This window comes from Piliocolobus tephrosceles, chromosome 4, assembly GCF_002776525.5.
Source record: "Piliocolobus tephrosceles isolate RC106 chromosome 4, ASM277652v3, whole genome shotgun sequence".
Classification (NCBI taxonomy): Eukaryota; Metazoa; Chordata; class Mammalia; order Primates; family Cercopithecidae; genus Piliocolobus; species Piliocolobus tephrosceles.
In genome coordinates, this window is record NC_045437.1 from 117809118 (window position 1) to 117823319 (window position 14202).

At 51.7% G+C, this 14202-nt stretch overlaps 1 protein-coding gene across 2 annotated transcripts in view; it reads right to left on the reverse strand.

Moving 5' to 3' along the window:
• Positions 1–9163: 9163 nt before the first annotated feature.
• Positions 9164–14202, reverse strand: part of NEURL1B (neuralized E3 ubiquitin protein ligase 1B) — a 50374-nt gene continuing 45335 nt past the window's right edge. For both annotated transcript variants that reach the window (XM_023218945.1, XM_023218944.1), the window contains one exon: positions 9164–14019. In XM_023218945.1, the coding sequence (XP_023074713.1) occupies positions 13775–14019 (245 nt within the window). In that variant the 3' untranslated portion in view covers positions 9164–13774. The remainder of the gene's footprint in view (positions 14020–14202) is intronic.

The window sequence follows — 14202 nt, forward strand, 5'->3', positions numbered from 1 at the left end:
GGAGGGCCCTTCTCATTTATCCGGGAAGGAGGAGGGCCCTTCTCATTTATCCGGGAAGGAGGGGGAGGGCCCTTCTCATTTATCCGGGAAGGAGGGGGAGGGCCTTCTCATTTATCTGGGAAGGAGGGGAGGGCCCTTCTCATTTATCTGGGAAGGAGGGGTGGGCTGAGCCTGGCAGCGGTCGCTGCTCTCTACAGCAGGGATGGGCTCTGTAAGCTCTTTAAGGGGTGGGAGTCTCATAACTTCACTGGAGCCCCGAGAGAGGCAAACTCTTGGCAGTTTGGGGTTATTCTCTACCAGTTCCTAGAGGTCCAAGGGTAGCAAGTGCCAATGGCTGTGCTGGGGTCACAGAGCTGACAGAGCTCGTATCTTATCCACACCCAGGGCATGGCTCCTTCTTCCCTGGCAGACAAGTAGGGAATGGTAAGTAGTCCTTGAAAACTCTCTTGTGATTTAATTTGACTTAACTTCTTAGCATTAGTAGGTCAATTTTGCAATTTATTAGGCAAACCACGTCCCTGGGGAGAGGCTTAGCAGCTGAATCAGAGTGTGTTTTCTGTTTTATATGAAGGAGGAAAGGAAAGCAAAAAGAACTATTTAAAAAGAAATGTTCAAAAGCAACCCTCAAGGTGGAGTTCAGCACCCTCTCCAAACCAGCTTCTTCGTATACCTTTTATTGTTACTGTGGTTATTGGCCTGATGGGCCACTCAAGCTGGAATAAGCTGCCCCTGGGCCTTTGCTGTGCTCTTCCATCTGCCTGGTAATCCTTTCTTCCTCTTCTCCACCTGGAGGCTATCACCTCCCCCTTCAAAATGCTCCTCCAAGTTTCCTCTTCCTGAACACCTCCCCGACCCTCTCAGGTTAGTCAGGGCTCCCACAATGTCCTGGTTTTACCCTGGCCAGAACACTGGCCATTCTGTTGTAACATCTGCTTCCATTTCTGGCCCTGGTCCCTGACAATGAGGATGGTGAGAGCAGAGATTTGTCGTGTTAGATTGATTTGCTAATTCACCGTGCTCTACTTTGACCACTGTCTTTTATTTTCTATTTTTTGAGACGGAGTTTCGCTCTTGTTGCCCAGGCTGTAGTGCAATGGCATGATCTCAGCTCACTGTAACCTCTACCTCCCTGGTTCAGGTGATTCTCCTGTCTCAGCTTCCCGAATAGCTGGGATTACATGTGCCCACCCCCACACCTGGCTAATTTTTGTGTTTTTAGTAGAGATGGGGTTTCGCCATGCTGACCAGGCTGGTCTCAAACTCCTGACCTCAGGTGATCTGCCTGCCTCGGCAGCCAAAAGTACTGGGATTACAGGCATGAGCCCCACGGTTGGCCTGACCATTGTCTTTAGAAGATTGTCTCCTCTTGTCAGTTCTTTTTTTATGTCCTTATCCAGACCCTTGTTGTATTAAGCAATAATAACAATTTTTTTCTTATTATAACAATAAATGTTCCTTATAGAATTTTAAATTTTTTCTTACATGTAGAGAAGCAAAAGAAGAAAATTAAACCACTCTTACTTCACCACCACCATACTTCCATCAAGATGACTTTTGCTAACATTTTGGTACAGTCCTTCAGCCTTTCTTCCCATGACGAAGTATTCATGTATATTTTAATGGTATCATATGGTATATATGATTTTGTAGCTTTTACATTTTTTTACTTAACAACGTATCATTAATGTTCTTCTCATACTGAAATCAGTCCAGGGAGATACAATCCCAGATCTTGCTGTAAGGTTGGACCTGAATCTGGGAGAATTCCAGGTCCAAGCCCTGGGCATGTCAGGGCTACCGTGTGCAGAGGCAGTGAAAGAGGAGGACGGTGCTATCATCATTGGAAACCCATTTAGTCCAACCCCTTTCAGCGCCACACAGCCAGTAAATACCTTCCATCAAGACTGATACAGGCTGATTGTGCTGGGTTTCTGCTACTCCTGCTTGAAAGGCAGAACCTACAGAGGTTTCCAATCTACAGAGCTTGTCACAAATCCAGAGCAAACTTCTTCTTCTTCTTTTTTTTTTTTTGTGAGACAGAGTCTGGCTGTGTTGCCCAGGCTGGAGTGCAGTGGTGCAATCTCGGCTCACTGCAACCTCTGCCTCCTGCATTCAAGTGATTCTCCTGCCTCAGCCTCTTGAGTAGCTGGGATTCCAGGCGCCCGCCACCACACCCGGCTAATTTTTTATTTTTGGTAAAGGTGGAGTTTCACCATTTTGGCCAGGTTGGTCTCAAACTTCTGACCTCAAGTTATCTGCCTACCTCGCCTCCTAAAGTGCAGATATGAGCCACCATGCCCGGCCCCAGAGCAAGCTTCATGAACCAGCTGGGGCATAAATATCTTAAGCACTGGGGAGGCATTTTTTTTTTTTTTTTGGTGGTCAAAAGTGGAGTTTTAGCTGCATTGTCATTTCTGTCTATCTTTGAGGGTTTTAAAAATATTGCATTTTCCTCCCCTACTGGTTTTATTCTAATGTGCCTGGCACAGGGTCAGACGTGCAGGTTAAACGGAGCGGGTCAAATCAGTAGGACCAGAGTAAAGAAGCACCGAGTCCATGTGCCATCCTCCCAGCGTTGCAGGGGTGGGGAGATCCTTTCCCAGCCCCAGCCCACCACACCCTCAGCTCCAGTTCACCCACAAACGCAGACTTGACCCCAGACCCAGACCCAGTGTCACCCTGACATGCCTCCTCAAGGTTACCCAGATCCACAAACCCATTTGCAGGAGTCTGGCTTTCCGGTCGTCGCGGCTTCTGCAGGATGTGCTGGGGGGGATGGTAGGGGGAGTAAATTTGTCCAGCACCTGGACCTTGACCAATGTCTTTCGGCTCCGGTCTCTGCCACTTCTCACCATGGCCACTAGAGAGCGACAATGCTCCATCTTCTAGAAAGAAACCATCCGATCCCTACGCAATCCCCCCAGGAGCCTGGAAAGCCGCCTCCCTGTACTTCAGGACTTTCAGTTTCACTGCCTTATGGTGAGGGTGCCCTAAGAGAAGCCAGAGGGGACGGAGCCCTCACCCAGGATCACTCCCGGCCCAGGCCGTTTCATTGCCCTTTGCCTGTCCGTCCATCCTTTCCTGGCGGGCCAAGGGGACCTGCCCTGTGGGAGGAAGCCTGCTCAGCAGCGCCAGCCAGCAGGGTCGTGGGAACCTCTTGGAGAAAGTCTGGTTTGTTGCAGAAGGCAAATGTCCCTTGGGACCTTCGCCCCCACCCTGGAGGGCTCCTGCAGCACGGGGGCCCATCAGCTTCTGCGTTTGGGCAGCTCCTTTCTGCAGGGAGTGCCCAAGAGGAGCTTCTGCTGGCCGAGGGCCATCCAGCCTCCAAGGTCCAGCTCGGGGGGTACACTGCGGGAGGCTCCCCCAGCCGGGTCTGTGTTCATAACAACTCCAGCTGAAATAGCTGCAGGGTGGAAAGATAGCAAGGTCAGCTGGGAGGGATGGCCCTCGAGTGGGTTGTAGCCAGCCCTGGGACCACCTGTCAGAGGGGACGGAGGCGGAAGGGAGTCTGCTGTTGCTCAGAGTCATGCAGGGAACTCTTCTGATGCTGATCACGGTGGGGTGGCACCAGAAAAAGGAGACGGAGTCAGCGTGGGAAACTGCGGACAGATGGGGAAGCTAGAGAGGGCTCCCTGGGAACGTCCTGGTGTTTCTCTCCTGGGATGGCAGTAGCAATCTCTCAGAGCCCCATCTCCATACCTCTGAGGTGGGGCGGTTGTCCATGGGGAACCCAAAGTGGGCTTGGGTCAGCGCTGAGGCTGTGGGGGCCAGTGTGGCTGCAGGCAGCTCCCCGCTCAGCTCAGTTGGGGAAGGCCTGGTGCTTCCCACGCCCCTCCTGGAATGCGGGGCTGCTCCTGGGAGTTGAGCAAAAGTGTGGCTTTCCCCCTGGAGTCTAAGGTCGGTCAGCCTCCCAGGCCTGGGGCCAGCGCTCTCAACTGGGAACCAAGACAAGCAAGGGGTGGGGGCCTGGGCCGGCCCCGAGGCCTGGCCCGACCCTACCAGCAGATCACCACTTCGGTTCATTCTTTGTGGAAGGGAGGTGTGCTAATGCCAGAAATTCCACATTGGGTGTGGGTGAGGGGTGTATGCACTAAGGCTCTACTGTTTGATAGACCCTGTGTTGGGAGCCGGGGATGTGCAGCATCACCTGTGGAAGCCGCTGACAGTGTCGCAGGGCAGGCTCACTGAGGTGGCACGGGAGGCCCAGGAGGTTGTAGGAGGATGGAGGCTGCCCCTGGCCCAGATAGGACACGGGAGGGCATGAGCAAGGGGTAGCTGGTGTAGCAGGGTCTAGAATACTCCTAAAAAGCATTTAGCACCTGCTAAATGCCAGCCACTTCCTGACACAATTTGACATCCCTCTTCCTTTGAAGCTCCAGAAAGTGAGGTTCAGAGAGGGTATGCAACTTGCCCAGGATCCCACAGCATGGGCAGGCCTGTTCCCTCAGCTGGAGGGAACTCACGCACCACACTAGACCCCATCACACTGGAAACCCCAGCTCTGAGCTGAGATGCCAGGATGCAGCCTCCTAAGGGCTGAGGGAGGCTGTGGTCTTACAGGCCCCAGGTAGGGGCCACGATGTGTAGGCTCAGAAGGGGACATCCCCATCGTGCAGCTCCAGGGAGCACGTTCACATAAAGTTTGGTATGTGAAAGGCACTCTCGGGAGGCCCGGTGGGGAGGGCAGGCCCCCTGCTGGCTGGGGTGGAGCATGGATGTGAACTCAGTCAGGCTGGCCCAGCCCTCCCAAGCAGGCCCTTGTGCTCCTGAAAGGATGGCCAAGGCCTTCCCTGGGCAGCCAGAGAAGCAGGAGAGTCAGGCTGTCTGTCTGGGGAGAAGGGTTTAGACCCGGGAAACCCCAAGCTGAGAGGGGAGGAGGCTGAGCAGAGGGGATCAGGATGCCTGAGGCACTTTGTTTTGAAGCAGTTCCTCCCCAACACACCCTGCCACTGGGCTTCTGGAAACTTCTCCGTAGGTGTATTTAACAGCCAAGGTTGGGGTTCTGTTCCCATAGCTCAATGCCTGGAATATTCGTGTTTTGCACATCCCTGTGTGGGAGCGTCCAAGAGCCAGGAGATCCGAGCCTGAAGGGAAAAGCAAAGATTCCCTGTCCCTGGAATTGAACGGATAGACATTGGGTGAGTCAGGACACAGCTGATGTCCTTCTAGAAAAAGCCCTTCGAGGTGCTGAATCTGCCTGTTTTTTTCTTGTCCTTTTCTTCTTATTCTTCTTCCTCCTCTCCCTCCCCCTCCTCCTGATGACGTGCCCACAGACACGCTGTGATGCGGTGGAAAGAGCCAGGCCTGGTTCAAATCCTGGCCCCACAGCTCCTAAACAGTGTGATCTGGGGCAGCCCTTCCCTTCCCTGTAAAATGGGACTGTAATACAACGTGTGGCTGGCGGGACTCAGTGAAATCACAAGTGCAAATTTCACTCAGTGAAATCAAAGTGAAATCAAAAGTGCCCATTTGCCCTTGGGAACCAGGGGGTCTAGGTCCACGACATAACTATAAACAGAAAGAGAAGAAACCTTTTGTCTTTGAGAGGCCACATAAAGTAGGAGAAAGTTACTGATTCCTTCTGAGTCTTGGCTTCTCACCTATAAAATGGAAGTATTGATGGAGCCTATTCAGAGAACTCTTGTGAGAATGTACTGATGTCATGGATGTCCTTTGCACGCAGTAAGTGCTCATTAAATGATCCGGTATTATTATCATCTTTCTGGAGGATTGCTTGCCCTGCAGGAACCCAGAGAATGAGGAAAAGAGATTTGCAGACACAGTAGTGAACCCTTCGCCCTACCGCCAGGCTAGGCGCGCTGCAGGCAGCAGGGGCTGGTGAGGGTATGTGTGCTGCAACACTGGAGGAGGAATCGGATGTGCCAGGGAGCATGGCCCAGGTGTCGGTGAGAACACACAAGGGCAGGAGAAAGAAGGATGTCTAAACTACACTGCTAAATGATCCCGAGCCTTCATGGCCTGAATTGGATCAGTCCCACACCTCAGAAGTGCACTGGTCTGAACACATCTGTTTAAGGGTCTGCCTTCCCCACCAGATAGGTTGGTTCTTGAGGGTAAGAACATACTAGTTTTGTATCAGGTGTGGGCATGTGATAGGTTCAGAGACTGAGCTTTTGATCCAAGGAGTCAAAGGAGAAGCAGCACTGGGACTTTTCCTGAAACTTCTTTAAAGGGTCACTAAACTGGCATGATATGAGTCACTGGAGGTTGCTCTGGTGGCTGCAAAGGGAGAGCCTGCCTGAGAGTGCCATCAGCTCAGAGGAAGGCGGAACAGAGAGACAGAGGCAGAGGCCTGAGGACATCATGTGAATACCCAGATCTAGCTGTTCCTGAAGCTAGACTGATCTGTTCTGGGCATGAATCAGTACATTCTGCTCCCTCTCTTTTTTATTTTTATTTTTTTCTTAAGTTGGATTTCAGTCTCTTACAATGCAGTGGGCCTAGATTAATATGACCTTTCTTTCTTTTCTTTTTTCTTTCTTTCTTTTCTTTCTTTCTTTCTTTTTCTCTCTCTCTCTCTTCCTTTTTCCCTTCCTTCCTTCCTTTCCTTTTCCTTCCTTTCCTTCCTGCTTGCTTGCTTGCTTTCTTTCTCTCTCTCTCTCTCTCTCTCTCTTTTTCTTTCTTGACAGAGTTTCGCTCTTGTTGCCCAGGCTGGAGTGCTGTGGCACAATCTCAGTTTACCACAACCTCCACCTCCTGGGTTCGAGCCATTTTCCTGCCTCAGCCTCCCTAGTAGCTGGGATTACAGGCACACACCACCACGCCTGGCTAATTTTTTGTATTTTTAGCTGAGACGATGTTTCACCATGTGGGCCAGGCCGGTCTTGTACTCCTGACCTCAGGTGATCCACCCACTTTGGCCTCCAAAGTGCTGGGATTACAGGCTTGAGCCACCGTGCCTGGCCCTACCTTTTTTTTCTTTACTCAAAAAAGTCTCATCAGATAGCATCTGTGAAAATGTTGCCTGGTCCAGTAGAAGGACATAGCGTTGTGGGAAGGAGATCTGGAAGGGGAGAAAGGATCCTGGGTTTTGGGCAGACTCGGCCCCTCACTGAGACTTTGATAAAGGGGTGCGAAATGTGTATCTGAAAGATTTTGCCTTGACCCTGGAGCAGGGCCGCCTGGGGGCCAATCCTGCTTTCCCTTTGGCCTCCTTGCCTGTAAAATGAGAACACTATTGTGAAGATTCATTGTGAGAATGTGTGGGAACCATGGTTTGTGATGCTTGATAAATGCTGGTTTCTCTTATCCCATTGCTTCCTAAAACTCAGTGTCACCAAGCCAGGCTGTTCTAACCATCCAGAAGGAGCAGGCCTGGGCAGCTCCCTCTCCTTGTTCACCCCACTCCCCTACTCCCCGCTCCCACTCCTGCTACCACTGCCATGTTCCACCCCAGAAATTTGGGCCCCAAAGCCTGGCCTAGAGGAAGCCCAACCAAACTGGTCAGGCTGGCCTGGCCTCTGCTAGAAATGTACAGGTCCTTATCTCCACCATGACTAAATTTGGATCTTAAACTCACAATCAGCCTGGGAATTCCTGACAAATTCCAGCAAGGGCCAGCTGTTCTCTGGCTTTTGCAGAGTAGGGAGATCATTTTTTCCAAGTAACAAGTTTAAATGAAAAGTCATACTTGCTCATTATGGAAATCTGGGAAATTTGGGAAATTTTCTATAATAAGCAAGTATGAGAAAAAGGCACCAATAAGACCATCACTCAAACACAGCCCTCATGGACATTTCACTGCTTTATTTCTGGTCTTTCCAATGCATGGGCAGGTTTTTGGGCTGTTGGTGTTTTTGTCTGTTTTATTTTCATCTATGAGATCAAGGTGTATGTGCAATTTTATATCTTGTCTTTTTAAATCACATTTTCACATAAACCTGTGTTATAAACTAACAATTGTTGCTTGGTGCTGGGCGCCAGATGCTGTGCCTGGCACATCACTGTATGATCTCAATAACACTTACACTCATTCTAAAATCGGGGACTATTATTATTCTTGCTTTGAAGATGAGGAAACTGAAGCACAAGGAGGTTAAGCGTCTTCCCCAATGTCTTGGTGAGGCCCTGGCAGTCTGGCTTCATGCTCATGCCATTAGCCCCATATGTATTGGTATCATGGTTTACTCGACTGTTCCCTACACAGAGGCCTGTTGTTTTTGCCCAACCTGCATGCACTCTGTTTTTTCTTTTCTTCTTTGAGACGGAGTCTCGCTCCGTCACCCAGGCTAGAGTGCAATGGCGCAATATCGGCTCACTGCAACCTCTGCCTCTCAGGTTCAAGTGATCCTCATGCCTCAGCCTCCCAAGAAGCTGGGATTACAGGCACACACCACCACGCCTGGCTAAGTTTTTGTATCTTGAGTAGACAGGGTTTCATCATGTTGGCCAGGATGGTCTTGAACTCTTGACCTCATGATCTGCCCGCTCGGGCATGCATTCTTTAGGACTCATTTTCTCTGGAGATTGCGATTCCCCACTTTCAGCCCACAGAGTTCAGACAGGGCAGCTATTGGGTGCAGGTGAGCACCCATCCTGGGTCTGACCAATCAGAACCCCGTATCTCCCTGTCCTGTGACTAGTTCAGGAGTGGACACGTGATCTGAGCTGGTCCCTGCAGGGACTGCTCAAAGGCAGGATGCTGGTGGCCCTGCAGGAGGTATCTTGAGAACCTGCCTGGGAATGGGGCCAGATCACAGGGCTGAGCGAGAGGGGAGAGGCTAGTCCTGATGCAGCATTTCAGACCCTGGTTCCACTTGCACACAGAGTGGGTTCTGCTACTGGACTTTTCAGTTCCCTAGCTCTTTATCCCCCTAAAACCTATCTGAGTTGGGTTTCTGTCACTTGTAACCAACAGTCTTGGTGAATACACCCTGGTTGTTGGACATTAGGGTTGCTCACAACTTTTACCCCTCTAGAAAATGCTGCAGTGAATATCTTTACATGTAGATTTCATCCTTGATTAGAATCATTTCCTTGTGATTTTCACAGAAGTGTGTTATTTGGCAAAGGCATCAAACACTGTCGGGGTTCTATAAACATTTTGCAATTTATTTCCCCAAGGCTGGCAATGATTTGGATCCTCACCTTCACTCCCCATCAGTGTATGTAAGTGGGATTTTAAAAATTGAGTTCTGAAGAGTTTTTTTTTTAACAAGCCGAAGTTGTATTTTTTTTTAAACAGGAAAATTATGTCAATATAAAACAGATAAAAACAGACAAAAATCAAAACACACAACACAGAAAAGCACAACACACAAGACCAGTGCAAACCCTTCCCAACCCACTTCCCAGGTTTTGAAACTTTGATTACAGATCCCCAAGGATTAGACTGTATGGGAGAGGTCACAGTATTGAATCAGAAAAGAAGACATGTTTTAAAAGGTCTGTACACAGGTAGTGGTGTGTGGGGTGGGGGATGTACACTTCATCACTCCAACATCAAAAACAGGATGCAAAAAGAATTTCAGCGATGATCACAGATTTCTAGAACCCTACCACGTATGCTAGCCCCCCCATCCCCATCCACTTTTAAAAGTTGCTTTTAAAAAGGATAAAAAGTGCACAGACACTTTCGTAAGGCACAGACAGATTGTCGCACAAGTTGTTTCATTAGGGACTCGGATAAGACAGCGAGACAGTTAAATACCAAGAAATGCCAGGAGGCCGCGTGTTCCTGAGCCGGTGCCCCGTGCCAGGACTGGGGCAGGGGCAGGGCCGAGCTGTGGGAGGTTATTGCCTCTCTGCCTCAACTGGACGGACTCACTGGGGTTCTCCGGGGCCTTGGCGACTGATTTCCAGGGCCTGAAAGCAGCAATTAGCCAACTTCCCCACTGCGTCTCCCTGGCAGGACCTGAAGGTGATCACCAACCTGCGGGGCCTCCAGGGGTTCTGCTTAACGCCGTTTTGGCAGCAGCTCACTGCCTGCAACGTGCCCAGCATTTCCACGTGCCCAGCATTTCCAATGCAGAGAAGGGTCTGTGAAGCGCGCAGCAGGTTCTGATCAAGAAGGCAGCCTTTAGACACCCATCTCCACGGACCCAAGGCAGCAGATGGCCAAGAGAGCCCAGTGGATTCTGCCCCAAATACCCCATTCCCCTCTTAGTGTCACCCCTGCTGGCATCAGAGCTGGGGCACAGTCCTCTCTGCTCTATCCTCACAGCACCTCGCACATATTAGGTGCTCAGCAAATGTTTGCGGAGTATCTTTGCGTGTGTATGTGGTGCTGTTTTACCAAACCCCTGAGCACTCATAATCTGATTTCTGGTTGACTCAGCAAACCTTTACTGGGTACCTACTATGTGTTAGGACAGGACCAGCACCAGGGGGTCAGAGAAAAGTTCACCCTGTGTCCTGAATACAGGCCACGCTGATTAGTGGGCATCAAGGAAACGTGGTGCTGCAGTGAGGGGACCAGCTCCATCCCAGGGGACTCCTGGTTCTGAGAACTTGCTAGGACAAGGAGCCAGATTTGCCTTGGAAACAGCTCAGTTTTTCAGGAGGCTCCGAATGAACGGGCACAAGACCATTGACAACGGGGTGTTTTCAGGTCTCCCCTGTCCTAGCCCTGGAGCCCTGGCTGCTGTGGCCCCGAAGAGCACACGATGGACGGTGAGCCTGGAACAGCCGAGGGCTGGGTCACGTGAGGGGGTGCTCAAGCGGCTGGGGCCCCGCTTGAGGGGGTGGTGATCACAGGGCCTAGGAAGGTGGTGGGACAGCGCCCCAGGTCCCTCCCCAACGGTGGACACCCCTGCATAACGAGAGGGCCCTTGGGGTGGAGTCCAGATCTCAGAGCTCGGCTCTGCCAGAAGGTGGGCAGTGAGCAGACGAGCCTGGAACGGACGGCACTTCCCCTCCCAGGGTGTGGGCAGCAGAGGGGCCCTGGCTGGGGCTGGAACCTCCACATAGGCACAGGTGCCTGGACTCTCTCCAGGTGAGTTTCAAGGGAGAAAACTCACAGTCTTGAGTTTCCTGTGACTTGGAGCCAGGCAGTGGGAGTGTGGGATGTGGCGCCAGACACTCCCAGGTTTGAATCCCAGCCCTGCCACCTCCTGTTGTGTGATCATGAGGTCGCTTCACTCACAGGACCTCAGTTTCCTTACCTGCCACGTGGGATAATATCAGCTTTCATAGATTGTAAGTAGCACAATTTTTTCTTTTTCACACATGAACATCTCTGATTGGAAGGAGCTGTACAGTTTTAGCATCTTAGTTAAGATTGGCGGCATTTTTTCCTTTTGGTATGTAAAACAGTGTGTTTTATGACCGGCAGTGTCTTAGATGTGACTTATGGCAATAAGACCTGCCTCACAGGATTCACGCAGGAAGGCGCCTCTCTAGCCCAGTGCCAAGGCACACTGTAGGTGCAAAATAAAATATAGTGGCTCCTTTTCCTCTTTCTCTTGTCTCCTTCTCAAGACAGAACATAGTGGGGATGTGTGCGTCTCCTCTGTAGCACTAACGCTCAGAGCATCAGGAAACGTCTGGTTTTTAGAAGATAAACACCCCCTTACCTCCTCTTGGAAACAGGGATGCTATTTATAGCAGCTGTAGAGCAGGTTGAATGGGCCACTGACTCCCTTTTTCCCAAGGTCACAGGTCGCCAGGAGATGCCTGGTCCATCCCTAGGTCCAGGCCTCAGTCACTGGTTTCCCAGTGGAGGCTGGATGTGACCCCGGCTGGAACCCAAAGGGGCAGCCAGGAAGGGCAGGAGAGTGGAGCTGCTTTCCCCCAGGCCACTGAGACCCCACAGCTTGTGACTGGGCCTCAGAGTAGTCAGGAGACGGTTGCCTGGAGCACCACAGGCCCGGGGTGAGTCCTCCTCCCATGCAGGGCCTGTGCGTGGCCCCGCCCACACCCAGCACATGCGGGAAACCGAATTCAGCCAGGCACCCAGGGCTGCCTGGATTCTCAAACTCCTATTTTGGCAAACACTGCGGTTCCGAAAGCTGCTCAAAAGATTCTGCTGCCAAATTAAAATGTGGGAATTTCCCCAGATTTTCTAGGGAAAAGTAAATAATCAGGGATTCTTGAGGGGGCAAGAGAGTGGGGGCCTTAAGTTAGAATCAGGTCAGACAACTGTGACTACTCCCAGCTACAGGAGAACAGGAGGCCCTGAACCCGCCAGCATCGCATGGGCACCAGCTGGTCTATGGGGCTGGATCTGGTGAGGGCCTGGCCCAGCTTCGCTCTGGGCACCCAGACACCCAGCAAGTGTTTATTATATGAATGCACCAACTCCCCTGCTTCCTCTCCCTCCTTCAGCAGGATATGAACAGATTAGGAATTGTAATACAAATGGTACTTGCTTTCTGCAAGCCGTCTCAGGCTTTTTAGAACATTGTGCTGGTCCTCCCAAGAACTCTTGGAGTTGTCAGGTTCTAGACTTCTAATTGGGAACTGAAAAACAGACAGGCCAAGGGACTTCCCTAATGGGACAGCACAGAAGAGGGCAGAGGTGGAGCCCAGAACTGGGGGCAAGAAGGGAGGGACAGACCTGGGCCAGCCCCTCAGCCCAGGTGTGATCTGGGAGTCTGCAGAGATGGACAGCGGTGAGGAGGTGGGTCAGGGCCAGGGTCCCAGGAAATACCAGCAGGCAGGTCTGGGAAGGGAGAGAATCCCAATGCCAGCATTTGTAGTTACTGTCTCGATCATTACTTAACATACTTATCAGTGAACACTTTAGTAACCAGTGGAGGAAGATACACTGAGAATCAGAACAAAGACCAAAAGTTGTAACCAAAGTTATAAAGCCCTCGTTCCTCCTCCTGCCAGCAGGTCCCCTGGGAACGCCAAGCCCAGGGGCCACTGCAGGAAGATAGAGAGCTGTCTGCGTCGTGGAGTGGGCTTTCCAGCTCTAGCTGTGTCACCTGCCTCTAGGATTCTCTCTCTCCCACAGAAAAACAGCACCTAGTGCTGGTCTTCTCCTTGGAGATGGGGAGGGGCATTACAGAGACTTGCCTCTAGAGACAGAGACAAGGTATGATGTGTATATTATTAGACGGTCTGGGGGTGAAGGGGTGAAAAGATGACACAACCCAGAGGGCTTGGCCTGGGTGCCCATCACACCCAGCTCTAAGACCCATTGAGAAATGAAGAAGTGAATTGTTCTGCTCTCTGCCCACCTTCCCCTCAAGGAGCTGATGCTTTGGAGCTGTCAACAGTGAGTTATTTTTGCCTCCCCTTAGAGAATCTGAGCATCTCTTTTCTACACCACCCCAGGGAGTTCTGTTAGGGTCAGGCGTCATACATTCAAAACCAGCTACGTCCCATCCCCAGAAAGCAAACAACTTCTCGTCATGCCAACGTCGGGGCTCCGGATTGCACGTTCCCTCTCGGAGCCGGGACCCCTGGTAAAATCGCTACGCGTTCATTCTCTCTCTCACACACACACTCTCTGTTCTCCCTCCCACCCCTCCCCCTCTCTCACACTCAACCCAACCCCAGCAAGAAGCATTGCACAGACAGAGGACGCTGCTTCCCAGTTGAAAGGTCACCAAGGGACAGGGTGATCTGCCAGGCAGTTCCTGAGCTTGCTCTCAGACGGCCTTTTGGGGGCAAAGCACTTTGGAGCAGGAAGCAACCCCTGCCTGGGCTGAGGCCCCGGGGGCCTCGCGACACGACTGTCACGCCTTGCCCACCACTGGAGAGATGGCCGCTGCCCTTGGACTCCCTGGCAGCCTTGTGGTTGCCCAGCCCAGGGGGGCTTCAGAAAGGTGACCTTGCTCTGGCCAAGGCCCGTGGGCAGGTTAGGCTATGGCCTGTAGATCTTAATGACGTCCTTGATGGGCCGCCGGCAGATGGGGCAGCAGGCCCGGGCCTGCCGTTTGAGCCGCAGGCCGCAGCTGTGGCACAGGCACATGTGTCCACACGTGTAGATGACCGTGTCCACCTCGCCATCGAAGCACACCGTGCACTCGCCATTCTTGATGCCTGCCGGCTCCGGTGGGGAGAACACGGGAGACACCGGGGGGCTCAGCGGGGAGCTGGGGGCCGTCACTGCCAAAAGGGAGAAGAGGACATACGTTAATAATGTCTCTCTCAGGTGGGCTCTGTTAGGGCAACCCCAAGAATGCAGTGCTTCTCGGTGGGACCAGTGGGAGGACACTTTTGGGAGATACTAATTTTAGTTTACCTTCTGGGTTTTGCACCTTTCCCTACTCTTCTACTCCCAAACACTAA